Here is a 27281-nt window from a genome sequence, read left to right as displayed (position 1 = left end):
AAATATTAATTTTAGAAAACTGATGTAAGCTTAAGGTGCTTTAAGGAAGTCTCTGATCAGAAGGTAGTATAAAACGAATTTCAAGAATACTAGGTAGATGTTCTCTAGACAAGAAAATAAAACTGTGGGGTCAGGTATGAATTATATCAATACCTCATGTACCTAGTATTATCTCCTTTTAGAAAATAGATGAGAACAAGGAGGTAGTTAATTACAAAATGCTTTTAAGCAGCTAAGATTGGTAGACTAAAAGGTATGGGTTTGGTTTTACAGACTTCCTTACAGGCTCTCACCAAGAACACATTTACTTTTGCTTTACATACTAGTCTCAGAAATGAGAATATGTATTTTCTAAATCCCTGTGGTAGAAGTGGAATAGAGTTGGACACAAGCAGTGAGAGGTGAGTGAGAAGTGACAGTAGACAAAACCTTCAATATGGAAGGAAGCAGTGAAGTGCTGGAAAGCAGGTACGACCTAGAAGTCAGGTTATTTGGAGCTGTTTAGTGTAGGGGAAAACAAAAAGCCCTTAAGTAGTCTTACGGGTCCCCCAGTAGCTTTTTCACATTTTTAAAAATAATAATCTGTTGACTGTGATAAGTAGCATTTCTGATGTATGAGTAGAAAGTAAGACTAGAATGGCAAATAAATACTTATGAGGGTTTGGTGGATTGCATCTTAAAGTTGAAATATGTGATTTAGAGCTGTTGACATTAATTTTTTTGTTGTTGTTGACATTAATTTTTGACAAAATAGTAAAGAGCCCTGGAGATTTGAAAAAGGAGATTATAATACCCATCCTTCTAAAATTTATTTTAGTAAAGGAAAATAATAGAAGGAAATATTACTATAAATGTGACATCTGTATTTGGAGAGAGATTAGAATGTATCCAAATGGAAGCAGATTAGTGAAGTGAGCACTGTGCTGCAGTTTTTGAGGTCCTGGATCTCTAGCTTTGTGACCTTGGGACAACCTTCTAGGCTGTAATCTTCACATCTGTGAAATGATGAGCATGGCCTGGATAATTGCTGTGGTGTCTTTCATCTCTAAAACTCAATGTTTGGCCTAAACTGAAAGGACCTACGTGTCAGCCTCTACTTAGAAACTCAGTATTCATATAGTATATCTTTGAAGGACCATATTTTCTTGCCATTTATATTTAAAATAATATGTAGGGACATAGAGATTTTTTTCCAGTAGTGGGCTCCATGATTAGGAATCTTTGTGGGTACAGGTTGCATATATTTTTAAATTGTTTAATGGTTGAGTTGAGAAGGTTTAAAATTCCTTTGTATTAGAAATACTCTTGGTAAAAAAAAACAACTCTTGGTATGGGAGTATTGCATGCTGTGAATTGAAGGCATATGGAGACTTTGTCTATTCTTTTTTTTTTTAATTTAATTTAATTTTTTTATACAGCAGGTCCTTATTAGTCATCAGTTTTATACACATCAGTGTATACATGTCAATCCCAATCTCCCAGTTCATCCCCCCAACCACCCTCCGTCTATTATTCTTTTGTTTTAGTAATTTATAACGTCTGTTTAATGATGTAATTTTAGTGGAAGTACCTCAAATTTATGTAAATATTCAGTCATAATTCCAGTTGATCTAAGCAGGCTATCATGATAACTCAGTGACATTTTATTTCAGAATGAGATTGGAAAACAGGTAGTTAGGCCATACTTACTATTTCATGGCTAGTTAGATAAATTATTTTCTGAAAATCTCAGTTGGGCCAACCCCTGAGCTGCAAATGCTGCTTTTTGCCTGTGGGGTATGTGAATTACTTGGGTCTGATGAGTCGGATATTTTAACTGTGGGCAGTCTTACTCTGGGCTGTGTGAAAAACTTAAAAAGAATGGGCTGATGTTTTTCTTGCTTTCCTCAAATCTAATTCAAGAGACAGTGCATGACTCTACTAGAGAACATTTACACAGCGGTGTATTAATCGGCGTGGATTTAAATGTGGGATGATTGCCTAGTGGCAGAGAATTCTCTAGATCCAGAAGAGTTTATGGAGAAGTTTTGAGTTGTGGTTTTTGAGGGTGAGGAATATGGGGAAGCAAACATATTAAGCAGAAGGAATTGTTTGATTACAAGTAGAGAGTTAGGATCTTCAGTAAATTTAAAAATTCTCTTCTATCACAGATAAGCTAAGAAACTATGGCAGAGGGCCTTGTATATGTAAGGACTTGTTGAAGTAAAATGTGTGATGTGAAAACAGTATAGAAGAAGGTTCCTAGCCATTTGTCTGGGTTGGTTTATTGTTGTCAAACGTGGAAAATTTCCTGAAGAGCTGTATGCTGAGAATATATATGCCTTAGGGCACTGATGCTCATAGGGTGGCGAGTGACTGGAGCTAGACGGTGAGTTGTTTCCTGTCTGTAGGGAGATAAGTTAAAACGTTAAAAGTAAATGTTTAGAAACTTCTATAACAATCTGATAATACCACAACATCCAAATGTGTCATCATTTTTCTAGTAATTCATTTTTGTTTTATGAACATATAGGACTATGATGCATAGGAAATTTTTTAAAAATGTGATCTTTTACAGTTGATATTTGAGAAGCACTGAGTTTTAAAATTTTCTACGTTAGAAATACATAAATATAGATAGGAAAAGTAACCTTTTATTTGTTACTTTTATTTATAAAAGTAACATTTATTTGAAAATGTGTACAATTACTGTTGGCCAAGGGTGGTGGTGGAAGGAGTTGAATTATGGCTGTATACTCAGTGGGAGAGTAAGCCCCCCAAACACTGGAGATGGAGTTCTGTTGAAAATGGGAGTGAATATATTAGACATTAATGCATAAGGAAACCTTAACAACAGGGTAGATAAAGCCGAGAACTGGTATGACAGAAAAAGACCTGAGAGTCACTGGGAATCACAAATGTGGTCTGGACAGCAGTAAAATTTTCGGTCAGAACTCCTCTGGGAACAAAGTACCTTTATAACAAAGTTAGATGTAGAGATACAGATATTCATAAATAACATGATGATATCTTGCTAACTGTTCTCGCTAAGCTGTGCAGCCACAGATGATTGAGACAAATGTTCCTTCAAAATTTGTGTCTGGCAATCTTGGCTTTTTCCCTTTTTATATATTTCTTGGTCCTTCTTTGCCCTCTTTTTTAGTTGTCTAGTCATTTTCCTATTTAGCTTTCTCCCCTCCCCACATTAAGGCGAAAACACTCTGGTGCTCATCATTTACATCTCTTAGTTTAATTGTACTTTAGTGTGATGTTTCAGTCAATATGCAGCTTTACCTGGGCATTTGCATTTTATTTCTGATAATGGGATGACAGATTTTCACTTCTGTAAATCTTTTAGGTTTTAATAACAAGTTAAATTCTTTGGGTTTAGAGGACAAAAGACTTGTGAAGTATCATGTTTATTTCTTCTGTTCTTGATTTTAAAGCTCTTTGTCAGGATGAGGGAAGTGGGATCAAAAGAGGCTGGCTTATCTCCTGATGGCTTATCTGTGAGGAAGTATAGCTGGTGGAGGCCTAGTTTGGGATGATTCTGCTTGATCTCAGTTTGGAACCTCCTCCCCACTGTTCTCAAATCTTAAGAGCATCCTTTCCTTTTTGTATCATCTGTGTTACAAAACTTACTGATCTACATATATAGTATGATTTCTGATTAATTTGACATGTAAGAATTTTTGTGTACATTTCTGTTCTAATGTCTTCAAAAGATGACTTTTACATTATTTACTTTTACATTATTTACTTTTTTTACTATAGGGAACCAAATAGGAATAACAAACTAGTGAGTATTATGGTAGAGTTCTTTTATGGAGAAAGCTAAAGTAAATTTGGAGAAATTAATAGGATTATGGCATAGATAATCTGGGATGTAAATCTTTCCGCAATCCTTCTGATGGCTAGGCTCATTTTAAAACATGGAACCAAATATTGATTGAACGTGGAACCAAATATTGATCTCGGGGAAAAAATAAAAGGTGAGGAGAAAAGGGGGAAGATATTGAAAAATAAATCGTAATGGGAATCACAACCTAAAACTTCACCTATAAAACTATTTTTAAGCATTTTATATATGTTCTCAAATACTGTTTTACTTAGTATTTAGATTTCCAAGTCAGCCACATCCATATCTTTTCCCCATGCGTACTGTGCAGGAATGTTTTTATGGAAAATTGTATTTAGAGTTCCAAATTAATACACTCAGAGCTATTCTTCTTTTACTGGAGTTGACTGAACCTCCATTCACCTCTGCTTGCCATGCTGTGGGAACGTGCACAGGCTTTGGATTTAGAGATATGTATGGTAGAATTGTTGGAGTCCAAGTTCCTGTAGGCAGGGGAGCATCATGGTTCCTGTTTATAGCTTGCTTAGAGCTCGTGGTGAGTTTTTATCTCTCTCCAAGAGCAGAGAGTTGGGAATAGTAATAACCCAGTAGCACTGAATAATGGTCAAGGTTTTAGGGTTTGGAGTTGGATGCCAGGCAGTCTGAATTGAATCCCTGTTTCTTCATTGATTGTCTTTGTGTCTTTAAGCTTAGTTAAGCCTTTCTGTTTCTTCATTTGCAAAATGAGAATAATAATACCTTAGTACCTGGCATGTAGAGGTGTTATGAGGACTAAATGAGAAATGCCCAATAAACGGAAGCTATTATTGGTATTACATGGTGCTAGCCAAACCTTTCTAGTCTTGTTTGGGAACTGTTAACTATTATTAAATAAATAAATTGTTGCTACTCACTCTGGATCAGGCTGTATTAGAGTTGTCCATTGGAAAAGCCATTCTCCTGTAGTTGCTTTGAGAATGTCCATCTTTTCTTTGAGGTGTTCAGGCCCCTCCTCCCCACATAGCTGTTAGCTTCTCAAACATATCCTTCAAATTTGGTGAAAATACATCTGGGATTTTCTCACTATGCAGTGGCAGACTTGATTTTATTTATGTTGACAATGATCTTCTGTATCCGTTTCAGGTAATATGGTAATACTTTTATAAAATTAAATGTTGTATAATTTCATTTTATCATTTAGTCACCCCAACAATTCTTTGAGAGAGATTATTTTTTTCCATTATACAGATTGGGAAATGGAAGTTAGATCAAGTAATTTACTTGGAATAAGATAGATAATATTATGTTTCAGAGAAAAAAATTTTTCTAGGACAGTATAGAAGGGTAAGATCTTCTATAAGGTAAAAAATGAAGAGGTAGCGGAGAGAGAGACCACTGGTAACATGCAGAGGAGGAGATAAAACATTGACCTTATGCCTGCCTTTTTTCCCATTTATATGATTATCTCAGTGTAAGTTTTTGTAAACAGTATAAATTTCTAGGGCAAGAATATACAATTAAGCTTTTGATAATTGATAGCTAACTTTTCAGAAATGTTGCACAAATTTATATTTCTACTCATGGGTGCTGGTTTTTCTGCAGCCTTGAAAACACTGAGATGTAAAAATCTTTCATATCTTTGTCATTTTATAGTCAAAACCCCTCATTGTTAAAACTTGATTACTGCTGCTATTGAGCTTCTCTTATGTTTATTGACCTTTGGTGTTTCTTTGCTGTCCTATGCTTTTATTTTACTGTTGGGATATCCTTTTTAAATTTGTTGTAAACTCTTTCTTTATGAGGCATTTAAGCTTCTTCTTTGTTTTTTGGTCTTGAATTTCACAAGTAATTTATGCTGTCGACTTTGAAATGTCATACTTATTACTCTGATTATCTTTTATTAAGTACATTAAAAAAGAATAGAATATTAAGCTCATTTTGTTAAAATAACATGGTAATTCCCTGTCTGATGAGTTGGTGATTTTACATTGAAAGGACTGTCATTATTTTTATGTAATTTGAATCCACTATCATTTTTATTGCTAATGATCTATAGTAATCAACTTCCCTTTAGCAAACAGTTACATTCTCTCTCTTCTCTGTTCTGTCAGACTTAAGTGTGACGTTCTTCCTACTGTTTAACCCGTCAGTCTGTTCTTTTCTTAAAGTGATGGATTAGATTAGATTGAAACTTGTTTAACAATATGATAGTTCCTATAGAAAAGGGCTCAACTTTGAAAAAGTTAATTTTATTTTCCTCCTAAATGAAGAGTCCTCCAGGGTGAACTTCCAGAATTGTGTTGAGATAAAGGTGTGCTTTGGAAAGAACAGATTAAATTTTGTTGTAACAAATTAGGAGTTCAGCCACGTATTTCCTCTATTTTAATTTGTACTTTGTGTGCAGTGACAACTTGCTCTTGTTGAGTCAAGAGTCTTCAAAATTTATGATTACAAGGGAATTTTGTCCTGTTGATTGATTTAAAAAGATCTCACGAGAGTTTTTTGTTTTGGAGGCTTTTTTTTTTTTTTTTTTTTTTTTTGCGGTACGCGGGCCTCTCACTCTTGTGGCCTCTCCCGTTGTGGAGCACAGGCTCCGGACGCGCAGGCTCAGCGGCCATGGCTCACGGGCCCAGCCGCTCCGCGGCATGTGGGATCTTCCCGGACCGGGGCACGAACCCACGTCCCCTGCATCGGCAGGCGGACTCTCAACAACTGTGCCACCAGGGAAGCCCTGGAGGCTTTTTTTTAGGTGTGTATGGTTGTTTTGTGTTTGACACGTTGCCGTATTTAAGCACGTGAACTGAAACAGCATGGCTTTTGTATACAGTATGTAATACTGTTGACTATAGTCATTATTTAACTTTAGCTTTGGGGATTTTGAGTTGGTTCTTACCTAATAATGGTAGTTTAGTGAAACCATGCTGCATCTGCCACTTGGACCTGGGAACTAGTAGATCATTCTGAGATATTCTGGTTGGCTTCTTTACACTCTACTCTGGGCACTGTATTTACAAAGTGTAGTAGCTGATATTAAGAGTTTGGTATTACTGGTGGTTCATCCCTGTTTTCCTAGGAAGTCGGTGTCAGGAATAAATTAGTAAAGATCAATTTAGAATTCTCATCCACAAACATGGTAGCCTAAGTTTTAAGCTAAATTTAACCAAAACTATATAATTTTTCCTAACTCTGTTTAATTCCCAAGATTTGTTCTTGCATTTTGAAAGTGGGGAGGAGGGAGTGGCTTAATGAAGTCTCTGTAGCTACTGTTTCTCATTGATCCCATCCATGCCAGTTAGAGTCAAAGAGAGATTGATTAATGTAGGAATTTGTATTTGGTCATTTTAGAATTAGCTAGAATAATGTTAAGATTGTAACATGTTAAGGAATACTATAGAATGTGGAATAAATTTAGTTAAGAGTACAAGCTCTGGAGCCTGACCTTATGTTAGTTTTGAGATTATAGGCAAGTTATTTTAACCTCATCTAAGGCCACCCTTCTCATCTGTAAAGTTGGTTTATAATGGTGCCTATCTCACAGAATTTTGAGTATTAAATATACTAATGGCTGTTAAGTACCTGGCATAGTGCACTGTGCTTGTCAAATGGTAGTTGTTGTTGCAGTCTTCTGCTGCTTATAGTCCTGCAATTTAAAAACATACGTTTATCTGTTTCTGAATGTGTGTAAGATTATTTATCTTTGATTAACCACTACCTACTTTAAGTTCAATCATAGTAAAGAGCATTGCTGAAGATATTCTGCTTCATTTCAAGATTCAGTTTAAGCAAGTGTACACATATAAATAAATCAAAAGGGAACCTTTTGCTCATAAGCAAATAGGCATTTTAGCATGATGGTTGCTTTTGATAAGGGACTAAAATTCATATAAAAATTTTTTATGGTCATTACAGGTGATAGTTTATTGTAGAAATAACTTTCATGACTTAAAACAACATTACTCACTTGCACTTAAAAGATTTTAATAACTTTGGCATGGTATTTTGTTTTTCTACATCTTGTATTCTGGTTCTATTCTAAAGCAAAAGACTAAAAGAAGTCGTAGTTTGGTGTTCCAAGTCTTTAGAAATTGAATGTGACCTTGCTTAACAGCTGTTCTCATTTTTGGTGGCATAAAACTCCATTGTAACATTGAGGTTTTGAGAACAGAAGTAATGACTACTTTGTAGGCTTTCTTAAATTTATGTAGATAATATAGTGGGCCTCTTCTCCCAGGATCAGACTCAGTAGAGCTTAAAAAACATTTCTGTGTGTGTAAATCCTGTTCTGCTCTATTTGACATAACTTAGATTACTTTTTACCTAGCAGCGTCCTCTGTTTTCATCCTCTCAACATATATGTGATTTCTGTATTGACTCCACAGATTAAAAGATCTTTTTCATTTATAGATGTTTACCGGCCCATGAGTCTTTAACAACGACAGTCTGTTTTTCTGTAGACCCACTTTCTGTACATCTGCTCACCATGCCATCCTATAATTGGCTTTATTTAAACAGTGAAAACCTAAGGGACCTAATATATTTCCATGAAAACCTACAATTACTGATAATGAATGGCAGGACAAAATACAACGTAATCTTTGAGGCTGGCTTGTTTTTGTTTTTGATTTTTGAATCTTTTACTCGAGAAAATTAATTGGAGCCCAATATACAATCACTTATAGGTTTAGATTTACTATTCTAAATTGATTAGGTGTGAGAGCCTTTAAAATCCAGGTGTATTAACACACCTAATTAACTAATAAATTAAGTAGAGGTAGTTCCCTGTGTCTGTATGGAAATTAGCTAATTTATTTGATTTAAAATATTCAAATTGTTTTAATCAGTGTGGAGTCTATTTTTTCCTAGTGAGTTTTACATTAACCACTGGCGGTTAATGGAAATGTAATCTTGTATTTAGTTCTCATAATAACAAATATGCTAAACCGTTAGGGCGTTTAATTAATTGAGGGAAAACCAGTGTACGTCAGAAGAGGTCGTAAAAGAGAAATGAAAGTTGATTTTCAAATAAATATACAGTAAATTCTAGGCCAGAGGTTTCTGTTAGTGGACCTCAGACCCTTAGAAGTGGCAAGTGGTAGATAGGTTGCCGAGTTGTAATTGCCAAAGACAATGAGTTAATACATTTCATTAAACATTGTCTAAAGGGAGATAATATCAGTATTTCATATATGTGCGCAACTATTTTCCAAGTATGTGAAGATGTTTGATTAATAAAATACAAATTGTTTAAAAAAGTGCCATTCACAGTAGCTTTAAATCATCATTCATTGTTTCAGAGTATAAATAGTGAAAGCACAGTTATTCTGTTTTTGATGTTCAGAGGGCATTCTTAAAATTCAGGGCATTGGAAACTTTTTGTGCTAGGATAACAATTGATTTCTCTAGTTTATAACTAATGATTAGGTTATGATATATAATAACAAGGCCTGTAATGTGAAGTATTGTAGAGATGATGCTGTTTTGCAGTTTTACCAAAAAAATTGTGCTCTGAACATTGGTCTATAACAACATTTTCTATGTGAGCAGTGGTATTTATATATTTTTCTTTTGCTAGACTGAACTTTTTAGGGGAAGAGAATAGATCTTACCACTGTATTTCTCTCTCTTTTAAAAAAATCTTTATTGGAGTGTAATTGCTTCACAACACTGTGTTAGTTTCTGTTGTACATCAAAGTGAATCAGCCACATGCGTACACATGTCCCCATATCCCCTCCCTCTTTTTTCCCCCCGGACCGGGGCACAAACCCGCGTCCCCTGCATCGGCAGGCGGACTCCCAACCACTGCGCCACCAGGGAAGCCCTCCCCTCCCTCTTGAGCCTCCCTCCCGTCCTTCCTATCCCACCCCTCTAGGTCATCTAGGGAGGGCAAAAAGCCTTATGCTGAAATGTTAAGTGAATGAATGAATGAAAAAAAATGTGTTTGCATTTAAGGTTTTGAAATAAAACAGTCCTAAAAATTAGCTTTTATTGTTCTTTCTTTTGACACAGTCTGGAGACTTATCTTATTTGTTAGGAATGAGAGTGGATTTCCCTTAGTCCTAAACCATTGGGTTGGTCTTCTGTGGACTAGGGCAAGGATTTTTGAAGAGCCAGGGCTTTGGGCGCTATGAGTAATGGTTCTGAAGGCTCTGAGTATTTAGGGCAAGCTAAAGGAGTGGGATGTTAACTATTTGAACCCCTATCCTTTTTTTATTTTGGGGGGTGGCCCCAATTTCTGTTTTACCACTAGTTGTTTCTTACCCAGGCCTCTTCCCTGACATTCTCTAGAACTTTATTGCTGGAAGGATGATCACCAGACCAGCAGCACACTAGTAGTCTTGGGAGCTTTTTAGAAATGCTGACTCTCATGCTTCACTCTAGGTCTGCTGAATTAGCATCTTTATTTTAACAAGGTCCCTAGAAGAGTATATGTTCATTACAGTTGAGATGTGCTAGTCTAGAATACATTCTCCAACTTTTTCAAGCCCTAAGTTGTTATTTTTTAAATGCCCAATAAAAAGTGTAAAACTGTTTTCAACTACTGTCTTCTTGTGCTGTTTATTTAGATTTTGTGAAGAATGATAAAAATCAGTTTTGTAGTGAATCTTGAGACTTAAAGTAAAAATGATACATATTAGAGAGAGAGAGAAAAATAGTTACACGGTATGCTGGACATTTTACCACAGGAACAAAAAGAGAATGGGAATTTTGATGTACGATGTTGACTTACTAGGAGGTGGAGCAGACAGACTGGTTACTTACCAACAGGACGTGAGTTTGCAAAATGCTTCTGTTTCATAATAACCAGCAGGCTGGACTGGCAAGGAGGCTGTCAAGAGTGGAGGATCAACCAGGAAACATACCTTTTTTTTTGACCAACACATTCTCAACATTGGTTTAGGAAGGGACTGCTGGAAGCTAAGGGGCAAGGAAGAGGGCTTGTGCTTTTGTTTGCTCTGGAGGAGGGGTTTGGATCTTGTAGGACTCAGAAGGCTTTGGGGAAAATAAACATTTCCCATAAAATTTTGTTTGCCCTTTATTTCCTCACCTTCCATTTGACTTCTCTATTTCCCATAGACCCTACTGTCACTTAATCACCGATAGTTGTTTTTAAGCCAGCAGCTCTTTCCCCAGCCACGCCTTCGCCTTCTATTTGCATTGCAGTTTCCTGGAGTTCCCATCCTTCACCTGTGCCTGTGATTCTCAGGTGGGGACAGTTTTGTCCCCCGACTCCTGCAGGACATCAAAGATAGTTTTGGTGTCACGACTGGGGCAGACGCTGCTAATCGTCCTGCAGTGGCCCACGACAGCCCTCCACAGCAAAGAATTATCCAAAGTCTGTAGTGCTGCATTTGGGAAACCCCAACCTGGATTATCATCAGAGACCATTGATTTATCTACCTATTTCCAGTTTAATTCTCATTCACAAGCTTTCAAGAGTTCCCCATTGCCCATGGAGTGAAGTCCAAACTCCTTGGCATAGGATACAAGACAATTCATGGTTTTTTATTGCTTTCAAGCCTCATCTTTCGCTCTCAAGTTTGGCCCTCTACTAATGATAGACTGAAAACTTGTAGTTTTCCCTTAATTGACAACAGAGTGCCTGTATGCCTCTACATGTGCATTTTTCCTAACCTACAAATACATCTTTCTCTCTCACTCTGGTTTTGTTTTGTTTTGTTTTGTTTGCTATCTAGACACTTCCTTTAACACTGCTCAGGCATTCATCCTCTCTGTGAAGCCTTCTTTGCCTCTGTTCAATTGGTACCTTGATTATATATGCGTTTTTCATATCACAATGAGTGTGTTCTGTTCGCATGACTTTGTTAACCACTAGGTTATGTTCTCTTTCGGAGGGAAAGGTGTGTGTTTTATTCATCATTGCATTCCAAGTACTTAGAACAGTTCTTGATACAAAGTAGGCTCTCATGTTTCGTTGAAAATACATTTTTCCTTCAAGGAATAAATAATAGTTCAAATAATTTGGAAATTAGCTTTGACATGAGATTTTACCATAATTTACATTCTGTGCAATGAGACTTCTGTCTGTAATCTTTTTGGCTCACCATCATGCTCTGTATTGCTGCCATCTCTTTTCAGATGTCATTTGTCTTCTCTTGCTTACAATGGTATTTAAATGGTATTGATACCTTAGGTCTTTTCATTCAGTATCACGTAGAAAGTTTTACTTTTGGATTGGACTTTATTCTCTATTTATTGAAGGAACTTAAATCTGTAGCTGCACAAGTTTGGGGATCTCTTCTACCTAAGAGGAAAGGTCTTGGGCTTATTATAGGTTTTGGGGGTGATGGGGAGGAGGGAGAGGAATAGTGAATTCCTTTTTGGAAAAACAAACATATAATGAGAGCTGCTGGGGTGGGAGAATTATACACTGGATTTATTTAAAACCTTTTTTTTTATGTTGGTTAATGTACTACCATGAGAATAAATTTCACTAAGGTAATAATTGGCTCAAAAACAAGTCTGGATTTGTGAAGGCTCTAAATAACAGAAGAACATTTAAAGCAATAATTTTCTTGCTTTCAAATGTATGACTAGAATTTAGGTGTCCTTATATACATAGAACCTATTTGACATGGTGTGATTTTGTTTAAATAAATATTCTTTGATGTGTTGAACTTTTTTGATAGGATCATGTTTAGCCCAGATGTTTTCTAAAATATAAATTTTAAATTAGTGAAGGCTTAATTAAGGCTATATTATTTTTGCTATATGTCAGAGCCTTATAGTTGTGAGCTATGTTATTAAAAATAACTTGCTTTAAAATGTTTTCATCTATAATTTGGTTCTAAAGGGTATATTTCTGTTCTCATTCACAAAAGTTGCTTGTGATGTAGACACAGAGAGTAATTGAATTGGTTCAAGATTGCATAGAGGTGGAAATATTTTAGCTTCATGAAACTTTACCCACTGCTATAATTATTGGATAGATGGGTAATCTAGTTTCCTTTCTTATGCAAGTTTAATTTTTGAAGAAGGTTAATTTCAACTATTTGCTTCAGCAGTCTTAAGACAGAACAATGGGTAAACATAGATTTTCTTATTTTAGGTCTTAAATTAGATACCTTCCCAAGAATGTGTCAGTATTCCTTAAAGGGAAAAAATATATACAGATTCCCTTTAAGATGCAATTTAGTACAAATTTGCTATAATTAAGAGAAGTAAAATGGTGGAAACTGTTCATTAACCTTCATGTATGAAAAAATCCCTGCCAACCACTTTTAAGATTGTTTACTAACTTTATTATAATATTAGCCAATGAATCTGTGCTTTTATTAGGCTACTTAGTATCAATCTGTTCAAACTACTGAGATTTATAAGACCAATGAAATTTGTGTATTTTTTTGTCTGAGATTGTTGTTTTTCATTGAGTACAGGTTTCACTGAGTACAATGCCTGTTTAAGATAGATCAATTTGTACTCTGCCCTAATGGGCATAGAATTTTAAAAATTAAAAAAAAATCCATTCCTTGAAATTAGCTGCTTCTTCTAAGTGGAGTGGTTCTCAGTAGGAAATAAGGTAGTGAGATGGGGAGCAGAAAAAGGTATATAGTGTGAAGAAATTTTTTTACCTGTATTTTGTGCCCTTGAAGCCATTTCTTCATATTGCAGTGAGAATAGGTAAGTGCCAGTGGAAAAAAATTTGCAAAGCATTTACTTTGCTGATAAGTTAATTTCTGTTCACTAAATTCAGATTATAATGTATTTCACTAAAACAGTTGTTGTTTTATGTAATACTGTTGTTAGGACTATGGGTTATTTTGGAGGTGTGTGCGTACTGGGGGTGGGGATGGGGAATGGGGGGTGGTGCTAAGGACATTAGAGGGAGTGTCTTAGAAATTTTACTTGTTTCCTATTCCACCATTCTTGATATCTTCTGTATGTTAGTTATGTTAGCTTAGATTAGTATGGGGGATGTTAGGAGTGGCCTGGTTTCTTTCCTTCTTTTTCCTAGCCAAGGAAGTATCGCCTGGGGATGCTGGAGGAGAGGCTAGTTCCGATGGGATCAAAGGCACGAAAAGCAAAGAACCCTATTGGCTGCCTTGCTGACAGGTGTAAATCAGGAGTACCCATCAATATGGTTTGGTGGAACAGAATCACAGAAAACAATTTACAGGTAAAAATAATTTTATTAGACATTTTTGAAAAGTGAATATTTTGGCTGCTTTCTGTGTCTGTGTGGGGTGGTGTGTATGAGATTGGATGACTTAGCTGATACACTTAGGTTTTTTTGTTTTCTTGTTTTTTTTTTTTTTAAATCAAAGTAAGATTAGTGGCCCATTCACTAACTAAATGATTTTGTTTTGTGGCTTTTTTTTTGAACTTTCTCTGCTTGTAGTATATTTTCCTATTCTTCCATTTAAGTTTTTCCCTTTTGGATTTTGTTTATAGTTAAGTTTAATTATTTTTAATACACAAAGTTGTACTACATTAAAAAGTCATATAAAATTTATTACAGAAAATCTCATTTATTTGGAGTCTGAGCAATAGAAAGCTCCACATGTTGTCTTTTTGTACATTTTTACTAGGAGATAAAAATTGTGTGTAAACTTGTCAAGTGTTGGCTGTAAAACCAACTTCAGTAGTATGTTGTCTTAGAGTTATTATACATTTCAGTCTTTGCATTATCTGTGCTAATGAAAATGAATTTTTATAACTCAAAGGCTAGCTTTTGTATGACTCTGAATCTGAAGTACTTACGAAATAATTTGAATTATATTCCATTTTAATTTGGATTATAATTATTATAGTGTCATTTAAAGAAATTGGTAATTGTGTAAAATAGCTCTGTTGACCAAAATTTCTGTTTAGCTGGAAGTAGAATATCTTTCATCCCAAACTTTCTGAGTACATTGGTATTTTTTTTAATATATTGCTAGCCAAAAGCCTATAACCCCACATACACATATCACACACAGAAAAGATATAACAGAGTCAACAACTTGGTTTTATTTCTGTCAGCAACTTTGTGTCATGAAGGGGTTCCACAGTATTTTGGTCTGTTTACTGTCAATGCCATAGCAGTATCTGTGTTACCTTGGGCACAGAAATAAAAAAGTTATTCCCCAAATACTGCAAAACATGTTATTTGTCTCAACTGAAAATTTCATAGTATTTTTCTAAATATAAAGAAAAACAGGGAAATGGAGGGGGGTGGTCCACATAATCAAATACTTAAAATTTCCGTGGAAAGTTTGGGATATGTCCATTATGAATAAGAATTCATAATGGACATATCCTTTATGAAGAATGTGTACTGAATTCTTCCTTTTGAGATCAGGAGAGAGGTTTGATGTGGATTGTTAGAATTATTTTCCAGTTTTAAAAAGAAAGTCTGAAAATAAATTGGGCTCCAGTTACGTAAGGACAGTTACAGGTGGAAGTGAAAGTGCATGTAGGTTGCAGGGGAAACACGGATGATGCAGAGGTACGGCCACTTGACCGCCCCCCGTTGTCCCCCGTGTCTCAGGGGCAGTTCCAAGGTACTTCCCTTTAGCATAGCTTGAAAAATCATTAGGTTCGTTTAAAGAATATATGCTAGGATTATGCTTTATTTTTAATTAAAAAGCTAATAATAGATTTGCATTCAGTGTGCTAAAGATTGAATTGATGCTGTCTGAATCTAATATTTCAAATACTAATATTATTTTGTGTTTCAGATAATTCAAATAGTTCTTTTTTAAGGATGTAAGGAATGCCTTATTAGCTTGATGTGATGTTGGAGGGGCAAGAATGCCTTACACTATCAGTCATGTGTTGAAGCATTGAAAAATACCCACCCGGTGTCCATTACTGTCTTTGTGGATTCCTAAGTTGGGTACCTGGTATTGTTTATTTAGAGCAAAGAGTATGTCAGTGCAATTTTCTTTTCTATTGGGGTTTTTATCTTTTTGTTGTATGAGAAAAGTAACTTATATAAGTCAATTCTGTACCTATGCCTTTTAATTCTGTATTATGTTTACCTTCAAATATTTTAAAGATTTTTCACATATAAAAATTTTAAAGGATTGTGTAGCCAGATATATTAATCTTTCCTGTTGCATTTGTTTCCTTTCCTTTAAAGCTTAGGTCTTCTCAATCCTAAGGTTAGAAAAATATTTATCTATATTTTATTTTAGTGATTATAGCTATGTTTCTTAAATGGTTACCTTGTGCCACGCACTGTGCTAAGCTCTTTACGCGTATTGTCTCTTTTGGTCTCTTATGGGACAGTTGTTACTGTTAAATGAAGAAACATCTTCAGAGAAGCTAAGTAACCTTAAGGTTAAATGGTAGCTGGTGGAGGAACAGAGCTCTGAACCCATGTTTGTCAGGCTTCAGAATCTCTTCACTTCTGTGTAACGTAGTTCTAGTTGTACTAGAGCTATGATTGATGTGATTGTCTAAATCGTTAACTGAACTTCTGTAGGACAACCTTTTTTGAGGATGAGAATGGGTATGTAGGTTTCCAGACATGGACTGTAGCTTATGCATAACTCCACAGTATTTGTAAGGTCAGTCTTTTTTCCTCATGATTCATCTTTTTTTTTTCTCAGTGATATTTAACTGCCTTTCTTTCTGGAACTTTAAATATTGGTTTACACTGATTTCTTAATCTTGACCTAACATCTTTTTGGAAAACAAATTTTGGAAAAACAAGTTTTTCCACTTCTGAAAACAAAACAAAAAAACCCAAGCAAACGACTAACTAACAAAAACCTTAAAACGACAACAGAAACTTGCTCTGAAAGTTTCTACCTGGATCATTCATAATTGCATTTATTCTCTTCAGTGCTGGATTTCTTTCGAGAGCCCTATGATTCCCAGCCTTTTAGTACTTAATAATCTTTTTATTTATTTTCTACCAAGAATCTTGTGATATGAAAGAGTCTGTCTACTGAACACAGGACATTTGTAAAACAGTGATTCATGCTTTCATTCTAAAATATATAATATGCTAATTAGAGAATCAAAGAAATTTAATATTTTTCTTATATTGTGGAGGTAGCTTGGTGGAGGCCAAATTTATTTTTCATATGGCTGTTTGAAATATTGATCATACCCATCTGGTCTCCATTACTGTGGAGTTCCCACTTGGGGACCCTTGAAATAGATTCTAGTCTTTTCTCTGATTTCTTTACAACCCATTTATTCCTTCAGTGCTTGGAGTTTGGTGTTAGCAAAAATTTTGCTGGAAACAAATCCCAAAGCTTGTCAGAGGTCTCCTGAATCACCAAATCCAACAGTTTTATCCAGTACTTAATACTGCTGGCCACTTTTTTATTTGAAGCTCTTTCCTCATGCATTCTTATTTCTTTGTTTGCTTGCCTATTTATTTATTTATTTATTACTGGCTGTGTTGTGTCTTCATTGCTTTCTCTAGTTGCGGCTAGCGGGGGCTACTCTTTGTTGAGGTGCACGGGCTTCTCATTGCGGTGGCTTCTCTTGTTGCAGAGCACGGGCTCTAGGCACGTGGGCTTCAGTAGTTGTGGCACGCGGGCTCAGTAGTTGTGGCTTGCGGGCTCTAGAGCACAGGCTCAGTAGTTGTGGCACATGGGCTTAGTTGCTCCGCGGCATGTGGGATCTTCCCGGACCAGGGCTCAAACCCGTGTCCCCTGCATTGGCAGGTGGATTCTTGACCACGGCGCCATCAGGGAAGTCCCCACCACGCATTCTTGACTCTGTTTCATCCCTGCTCTTTGTGAGCTCCTGTTCTTGGCTCACTTGTTCTTTGCTTTCCCGTGTATGCCTAAGATTCTTAAATTTTTATTTCTCTTAGAACTGTCTTCTCAGTTCAAGACCCAAATCTTTCATGCCTTCTGGTATCTTTGCATGTAGATGTATATCCCTCTATCACTACAAATTTGGCAAGTCTAGAACTCAGTGTATTTTTCTCTTCTCCAAATCTACTGCTTCTTTTTTTTTTTTTTTACTGCTTCTTTTATATTCTCTTTATATTCCTTCTTTAGTTAATGGCTTTATCATCTTCCTGGTCTCTGAGACTACATAGCTTCATTTCTTCCCTGTCTTCTCCCATATTCTACCATTTATTATGAAAAGGAAACTACTGAGGTTTGACTACCCATTAATTGAAAGATGATACATTGGACAATTTACATTTGCCATCATATTAAGGCTTTACCACAATAGTGACATATTATCCCCATTTGAAAAATATGGAAATTGCAATTTAGACAAGGCTTATTGTTCGTACGTGGTAGAGCTGGGATTCCAGATCTATTAAATTTTATATCCTGAGATTTTCCTGCTATATTGTCTGCCTCTAATCCCCATTCTTTAAAATTCCACAGTATCTTTTTATCCTTTCCTTTTTCTTTCTTTTTGTTTTTAAACATAACTGACATATGTACCCTCAGTGTATCTTCTAAATAATTTTTGTCACATCCCTTCAGGATCTGTTCAGCCTTTCTAGGGCTATCTCTCTTTAACTGTCCACACGTACTAAATTCTAATCATATGGAATCTTTTATACCTCATATAATATGAAATACATTGTCAGTTCTCTGTACCTTTTTATCTCTGTACCATTGTTAATAGAGCCTAAAAAAACTTTCTTCCCTTTTCCTTTTTTTTTTTTAAATTTATTAAATTTATTTTTTTTGGCTGCGTTGGGTCTTTGTTACAGCATGTGGGTTTTCTCTAGTTGTGGCAAGCGGGGGCTGCTGTTCTCTGCGGTGCACGAGCTTCTCATTGCTGTGGCTTCTCTTGTTGTGGAGCACAGCCTCTAAGTGCACGGGCTTCAGTAGTTGTGGCTTGCAGGCTGTATAGCGCAAGCTCAGTAGTTGTGGTGCACGGGTTCAGTAGTTATGGCGCACGGGCTTAGTTGCTCTGCGGCATGTGGGATCTTCCTGGACCAGGGCTCGAACCCGTGTCTCCTGCATTGGCAGGTGGATTCTTAACCACTGTGCCACCGGGGAAGTCCCCCCTTTCCTTTGAGAGTAGCTCAAATGCTACCTTTTCTGTAAATACCTGCTCAAACACCTCAAAGAAAAAAAAAGTTTGTTTTTTTTTTACTCTTTTCACAATACTTAATATTATTTCATTCTCTCTTATATTGGTTGTTTACCTGTCTTTTCCAACTGAATTGTAAATACGTGTGACTAGGCATGTGTTGTTTATTTTTGTACCCTTAAGGTATTCTGCTTGTCTCTAAATGTCATTGTATAATTTTATTTTCTTAGGCAATATGTGAAATTTGTGGTAGTTTATTTTAAGAAATTTATATATTTTGAAAAATTGATCATAGGTTGTCTGGGATTTATAGCCATCGTATATTACTATTGTTTAGTTTAATTATCATAATTGATTTAGAACATAGGGTGGTGATTTCTTTTGAAATGTTAGACGATCTTCTCTTTTTCTTTTTTAATTCAAAATTTAACATTGTAGAAATATTCTTGATATTTTTCAGTCTTCTGAGCCTGGTACTAGTCTTACTTCCTGACAGTGTTATTATGTGACAAAGCTCCTCTGTTTTGTATTTTTCTCATGGTCTCAGTCTAAACACCGAGCAGGTGGTAGATGGAAGGTCACCTAAAACTCTGCATCAGCAGTTCTTTATTTCACTGAAGTGCAAGTTCACTTTCATCTTCCCTTAGTCTCTGCCCAGATGATTGCCCATCCCCCTGCCTAACCAATGTGCGTGTGAATTTGAGATTTTACATTTGTTCCATGATTATGGTTCAAATGCCGTTCACGATTGAACTATTTTATCACCTACTTTATAGAAGTATTGTGAGGATTCAGCTTTCTGTTTGCATCTGTTATTTGTACAGTAGATATTAAATAAATGTCCATCCCTCCAATTTGACTTCATCCCTCCTAAACTTGGTTTTTGTTTCTGTTTATTTAGGGTGCTCTCAGTTATTTATATTCAGATGTGCATGGCATCGTGGTATATATGGAAGGAGGCAGTGACATTAAGTGTCTCTTAGGGGCTCTCATTTTAATGCTGACTCACTTGAATAGTTTAAAAAATTACTTTAAAAATGCTTTTTTTTGAAGGGATAACAATGTGTTCCCATCCTTCATGTAACAATCAGATGTCAACTTGAATGAAAGGATGGGAAATGCATGGTTTTATAAACTTCTCAGAGTATTGCAGGTTAAGATGTACCTAAAAGTAATGACATGTTACATAAAGTCTTACATATATATAAATATATATATTTATATATATGAAAGACTTTATGTAACATGTAAGTCTCATTTTGTCTTAGACCTTTGGAAATAGTGGAGTTATGAATCATAAATTGTTAGTATTAGCTGTTGCTGTGGTTTACCCCAGAGTGATGTAAATGAATGAGAACTGTTGGACTGTTGGGTGTATTAGGAGATTCATACTTGTTAACATCTCTTTTGATGGTGCTTTTCCCCTTGTGGTCTGATTAAATGGCATTTCTTATAAGTATTTAATTTGTAAGAATGCTCACATTAAAATCTCTTGGCCCACAAATTCAGCTGTGAATTCTAGTTGCTTGTTACTGTTGCTTTTAAGATCCCAGGGAGGTTTTGGAAACTCACAGCATATGCTTCAGTCATTAGTTACTTACTGAATTTTGGTGTTATTTCAGAAGACTTCTAGTCTCTATGCCCCAGGAAATGAGATCCTTTGGGCTTTAGATGGAGTGGATTGGAATTTATAAGAGTGATGCTTCAGTCCATCGACTCAGGGTTCCTCAGGACTTTGAAAAGTTATAGAACTGTGGGGCAGCTAAAATGATGTTACTATGTAAGTTCTGATTTCTCACCCACAGCCCATCCCAGACCCTCTTCTTTTCTCCTCTTCTCTGCAGCTGCTATTCTAAACCTTTACCATTCACCTCAGACCTGTTCATCCCCTCTGTCGCTTTTGAGTAAGAGACTTGTGTTCTTCAGAGGAGGGAAACAAGAGGTCGTTGAGAATGAATTGCTTCATATGTTGGCTTTCTAACTATGTACAACATTTTCACTTACACCCTTTCCCACTATTTTTCCTTTGGTTGCAAACAAACAGGTGTTCCTTTACTGTATCCTTCAGAACCTGTCTTTAGTCCCTCTAGCAATTTATTTCATTATTTATCCCTTTTCAGTTTTAGACAGTCTCTCCCTTGACATTGATGTCTTCTTCCTAGCTTGGTCTTCCAGTACCAAGGAGTGCTACATGAGGAAATATTCTGTGGTCAGTACATTTGGGAAACGGTGTGATACAATTTGAGAACTGCTTCCTGCTTGTTGCTAGTTCTTCACCCTTCATTCATCCCTTAATTCCCAGCGTTTTACCTTTCACTTTCACCACTCTATTGAGACTCTTTTTGGTAACTTACCTAACTACCAAAAGTCACAATTCTTACTTGACCTCTACTGCATTTGACATTGTCGTCAGTTCCTCTTTCCTTGAAACTATTGTTCTCCTAGCTCTGAGACTGTTCTTTATTAGTCTCTTTCAGGGACCTCTTGTCCCTTGCTGTGCCCTCAGGAACTTTCCCAAGCTCTGTCCTTGACTCTCCTGTCTCTGCACACAGTGCCCCTAGGTGATCTCACTTATCTTCATTACTTCAGTTACTCCCTAATCACATTTGACTCCTATATACACACACACACACACACACACACTACCTGCTTCTGAACATCTTCATCTGTATGGTGTAAGACTTTAAAAACTCAGTGTGTCTGAAATGAATACTATATCTTTTCCTTCAAACCTGTTCTTTCACTCACACACATCTGTACACACTTATTCACAGCTATATGCCCACTCTCTGTCTTGGTTATTGATATCACCCAGTTGTGAGTTCTTCATTCTTCCATCTTCCATATCTGTCACATTCTTTGGCCACTAAGATCTGTTGATTGTGTTACCTTGAAATTCTCTTCACTTTTTTTTTTTTTTGCGGTATGCGGGCCTCTCACTGTTGTGGCCTCTCCCATTGCGGAGCACAGGCTCCGGATGCGCAGGCTCAGCGGCCATGGCTCACGGGCCCAGCCGCTCCATGGCATGTGGGATCTTCCCGGACCGGGGCACGAACCCGTGTCCCCTGCATCGGCAGGCGGACTCTTAACCACTGCGCCACCAGGGAAGCCCTCTCTTCACTTTTAATGTTACCAAAGTACAGTTTAGGCTCATTTCCACTTCTTACCCGGACTATTACTATTGTAGTCTCTTACCTGGTTTCCTGCTTCTGGTCTTTTCTTTCAGACCACTACTTGGTTGATTTCTCATCTTTGTCATCTGTTCTTTGTCATTAGAATGCAATCCAGGTCTCTTAGAAAGGCATCAGGGTGCCTCTTGATCCCTCAGATTACTGCTGCAGACCTGCTGAACAACCTGCGGCACGGTGAAGAGCAGCACGCTCTTCCTGCCTCCGCCTTTGAACATTCTCTTTGCTTGCTGTGCCCTTCTCTCTGCCTTGACTCAGCAAACTTGTCTTTTAGGATTCGATTCAAGCATATGGTCTTATGACCTAATTAGGCAGCTCTAAGCATTCGTTCACTTTTCCGTAGCACTTCACATTGCTGTAATTAATGTGTATATAACTTACAGGCTAGCAGTGAATGGCACACTATAGGTAGTTAATTTTATTTTTTTCTTTTTTGATACATGGATTTTCTGAGCTCTTTGGAGTGTGGAATTGGGTTCAGGGTACATTCTGTACCTGTGAAATGCCAGCCTGTGAACTTCTAGAACGTAGTGCCTATGTTTCAAATATTTTGTTCTCCACAGTGCCTAGCACAGCGCCCAGCACATTATCTTTTATTATTAGCTATTCAACTAGTTGAATGAATTAACCTGGATTAACGATTATCTGGTGAGATGAGTGTTTGGGCAAATTTAGTCCTGAATTTAAGTTTTGTACATTTTCTTAAGTTTTCTTTGGTATAGTTTCATGACATAAAATATCATTATGGAAAAATGTTTGAAAAATCTTAATATATGTTAAATTTTGTGATTAAATGTGGCAGGATTCTTGGTTAGAGAGAATGCCTCCAAGTAAGTCTCTATTACTATGCAATGTGACAAATAGATTTTACTGATATATAGTTATGGATAGAAGATGTACATAGGTATACAAGATAGTTATAGCTGTGTAAAGTAATTATTTCCTCTCTGGAATGTGGTGATGGTCTTGCTGTCTCCTGGATTACTCGTTAACTGACCTAAATGGATATTTTTGCTTCTTTTAGGGAGAGTAATACTTCTCCCCAACTTTATTGAGATACAGGGTTGGCCAAAAAATTCATTTTGGGTTTTTCCTTAACATCTTATGGAAAAACCCGAACGAATTTTTTGGCCAACCCAATAATTGACACATAAATAGGAAGAGTAATATTAAGAATTAACTAGGTAGAATATTGAGAATACCTCTGTGATGGTTAATGATTACTGTTATTGGAGAACTTTGACATGTAAATAACTTTTAATGGAAGAGCAAGCATTTCATCTGTTTTTTTTTTTTAATTTATTTATTTTATTTTTGGCTGCGTTGGGTCTTCGTTGCTGCACATGGGCTTTCTCTGGTTGCAGCGAGCGGGGGCTACTCTTCGTTGCTGTGCGCGGGCTTCTCATTGCGGTGGCTTCTCATTGTGGAGCATGGGCTCTAGGGCGCGCGGGCTTCAGTAGTTGTGGCCCACGGGCTCAGTAGTTGTGGCTCGCAGGCTCTAGAGTACAGGCTTCAGTAGTTGCAGAGCACGGGCTCTAGAGCGCAGGCTCAGTAGTTGTGGCGCACGGGCTTAGTTGCTCCGCAGCATGTGGATCTTCCCGGACCAGGGCTTGAACCCGTGTCCCCTGCATTGGCAGGTGGATTCTTAACCGCTGTGTCACCAGGGAAGCCCCTCTGTTTTTGTTTTTAAATGCCTTCTATCCTCCAGATACAGATTTTGCTTTTTTTATATACATTGGTCCTACTCGTCTCAATTTGAATATTGCATCTTCTCTGTGAATTCTTAATACCACTCCATTCAGTGATGATGATATGCAAAGAAAAGGGAGTAGTGTAAGTGGCTTCATAATTTACAAATCTTAACAAACTTTCTTAAAACTTTTTTGTAAAAATTATATATGCTTATTGAAAAAGATTCACGTACTACAGAGAAGTACAAAGGAGGAAGCAAAAATGTCCCATTTCCTCACCACCTAGAGATAGAATCTTCTTTTAGCACGTCAGTGAGCATCTTTAGGTAGAATCCTTTTACACACCTGTGCACACGCACGTGCACACATTCTCCCTCTCCCTCCCGCCCTGCCCAACCCGCTCTCTTAGGCATAGGCACACCATTTTACAAAAAGCAGTTTAGTATAATTGCAGCATTGTAGCCTAATTTTACTTTATTTTTTCTCAGTAGTGGTATTGGCCTATTTTCATGGTAGATAAAAATATATCAATTCACGTGATTTTTTTAATAGCTACACACTATTGTATATACCATAATCCACATAACCAGATCCCTATTGATAGATATTTTAGTTATCCCTCCCACCACCACTTAAAAAAATCATTTAAAAAAACTGTGCTAAATGGAATCTTTTCTACTTGGGTGATTTTCTTCTTAGCCTAAATTCCTAGATGTAGGAATACTAGGTCAAAGGATATGCTTGTTTTTCATTTTGATACATAGTATCAAACTATTCTCAAGAATAGTGTTACCCATTTCTGACAAACTTTATGAAAGATGAACTAGTGAGCGTCTTTGGAAATTAATGCGCCTACAGTTTCACACTCTTATATAGAGAGAGTGACTTTAAGCTGAGTTCCCAGAAATGTTTTTGTTTGACTCTACCATAACATAAAACCTCTTACTAATTGACTTTCATCTGGCAGGTTCTGACATACACATGCCACTTTGCCCTTAAGACAGTCAGATTATTAGTAGGAGAACTTATATTTAAAAGAACAATGGTGTGAATCTCTTGTAAGCAGTAGTAGTCAACTTTCCTTCACTGTCCCCACCAATTTGAATCTGATTTCTTTAGAGAGTCATATTTCCTCTATTGGGTTGTTTTATCAGAAGGCCCAGTTTACTTCAGAAAATTTGTAAATTGTGATATTAGACTAATTTCACAACAGTAGTAGTGTTTTTTGTTGTTGTTGTTTTGGTTTTTTTTTAGTAGTAGTGTTATATGTTAACTTTTATAAGATGAAACTTGACTGGTCTTAAAATATTAAGTTTCTGAATAGCCCAGAAGTTGAGTATATTGTGATAAATTTTAAATTGACCGTATTTGGACATGCTTGAAATCTGTAGAAATAACAACCCACTAAGGCAAAACAACAACAACAACGAAAAAAAACCATGTAGAAATATGAACTTGGAGGTTCTGGTTAGCCATTTGACTTCTCCTTTCTGTCTCTCCCTGTTCCTCTTTATTCTGTGTTATTGATGAACACTGAAGACTAGTAAAAATCGCTCTGAATAGTGCTGCTCTTTATGTCTATAAGTCTCATCTTTTTATGCCTTTTTAGATAATTTTATCAAGGCAAAATTCTTGCCTATCCCTGCCTTTCTCCTTCATTATCAGTATCCTGTCTTCTGCCTTTCCAGATAATTCACTGCTCTCTGCCCTTGCCAAGACACAGACACACACAGACATACATACAGCCCTCTACCTTGAGCATGAATCTTTTGACTTAGTCCAAAACTAGGCCCCGAGAGAAGAATAGTAGTGAAGATGGGAGATTGGAGTCATACGTTCTGGAAAAAAGTAGATATGGCCAAGATTAGTATCAACGTTTTATCTCTCTCTCTTTTTTTTAATGATTTAATTCAGTCAAGGACAGTGGAGACTTGACCTGATCAGTCTTTGGATTTCAGCAATTAAGTCATTAAATAAAACTTTCCTTCTCTTTCTTTCTTCCCATTTTCCCCTCCTTTTTCTCCTCCTCCTTCTCTTTTTCTGCTTCTCTCTCTTTCTTTTATCCTGGCTGAAAGTAGAAGATGGATTTGAGTTGTGCAAGACTGGAGTCAAGTTGGTCCGTTGGGATGATGGTAACCTAGACTAGGGCACTGACAATGACATGAGTAGAAGTAGTTGAATTTGAGAAATATTTAGGATGTAGAATAGACTGCATGACTTGATGCTGACTTGATGCTTCAAAGATAACTGCATTATCGGAAAGATGGTTGTGACATAATTTATCTGTTTAGGAAAGAGATTGTATAGGAAGCGCAACAAAACCTGAAAAACCAGCTTTATAGGGAAGTAGTTGATTTGCTCATAAATAGTTTGAATTAATAGTTGCAAAACATCTCTTTACTGGTGGGTGTCTGATCTAGCCAAAACAAGGAGTTGGCTAAATTTTATATATTTATAACTTAAGCTCAAATTAGGAATACCTTATGTTTGGAAAACATCACCACAAAATTTGTCTTCTGACCAAGGTGGAAGAACAGGGATTAGACTTACCCTCCCTCCAGAAACAGCTAAAAAACTGACCAAAATATATGAAACAAGTTTTCAAGACATTAGATATCAGGCAGTGAAAGACAGTGATCCCTGATAGATGGGAAACAAATGAGGTGAGCTCCCCGTGATTACCTTAGCTCACTGTTCGGTGGGCAGTTTCTGAGCCTGGTGCCTGGAGCGGGAACTCGGGTAGAGCCTAGTGATCTATCTAATTAGGGAGACCAAACTGGAAGTTTACAGAGGCCAAGCCGGATATAGTTCACAAAAAAAGTACTGGAGAGGAGAGAGCTCATACATAGAACTTTGGACACTTACAGAGATTCTCCTTGCATCTTCAGCTGAGTACTGATCAGAGGCTATGAGTGAGGAGGTTACTTGAACTGGAAAAAGAGATTCCTGAAAAGATTACAGGAAATAATTCTCAGAGCTCACACAAGGCCAAGAATAGTTCCTATTCCCACGAGCCAACATGGAAAGCATCATAATTCATGAAGCATTAAGTAGGGTAATGGGAAGTCTTTTGCCTCAGTAGTGGGACCAAATTAGCCTTAGAATAAATGCTGCCCTAGTCTTAACTAATAAAGCTTAAAAGCAAGACCTGAAAGAATCAGACTGATTTTTAATCAGTTTAATGACAATGGAGAACAAAGCTCAAGAATATTTATAGCAATAAAAATATATCTAGGACTTCCCTGGTGGCACAGTGGTTAACAATCCGCCTACCAAGGCAGGGGATACGGGTTCAAGCCCTGGTTCAGGAAGATCCCACACGCTGGGGAGCAGTGAAGCCCGTGTACCACAACTACTAAGCCAGCGCTCTAGAGCCTGTGTGCCACAGCTACTGAAGCCTGCACACCTAGAGCCTGTGCTCCACAAGAGAGGCCACCGCAATGAGAAGCCTGAGCACTGCAACAAAGAATAGCCCCCGCTCGCTACAGCTAGAGAAAGCCTGCGCGCAGCAGCGAAGACCCAACGCAGCCAAAAATAAATAAAAAGTAAATAAATTTATTAAAAATAAAGAAAAAAAACAAGGCATCCTTAAATATATATATATTTATATAAAT

General features: G+C 36.8%; 1 protein-coding gene across 9 annotated transcripts in view; it reads left to right on the top strand.

Moving 5' to 3' along the window:
• PAN3 (poly(A) specific ribonuclease subunit PAN3) overlaps nucleotides 1-27281 on the top strand; it is a 107728-nt gene that overhangs the window by 3976 nt on the left and 76471 nt on the right. For 6 of the 9 annotated variants that reach the window (XM_024755436.1, XM_024755438.1, XM_024755435.1 and 3 more), the window contains exon 4: nucleotides 13792-13953. The exons of the other annotated variants lie outside the window; for them this stretch is intronic. In XM_024755436.1, the coding sequence (XP_024611204.1) occupies nucleotides 13792-13953 (162 nt within the window). The remainder of the gene's footprint in view (nucleotides 1-13791; nucleotides 13954-27281) is intronic. 9 annotated transcript variants of the gene reach the window in all.

Source organism: Neophocaena asiaeorientalis, unplaced genomic scaffold, assembly GCF_003031525.2.
Source record: "Neophocaena asiaeorientalis asiaeorientalis breed wild unplaced genomic scaffold, Neophocaena_asiaeorientalis_V1.1 scaffold59, whole genome shotgun sequence".
In the NCBI taxonomy this organism is placed as follows: domain Eukaryota; kingdom Metazoa; phylum Chordata; class Mammalia; order Artiodactyla; family Phocoenidae; genus Neophocaena; species Neophocaena asiaeorientalis.
This window is presented reverse-complemented; position numbering and strand designations above follow the sequence as displayed.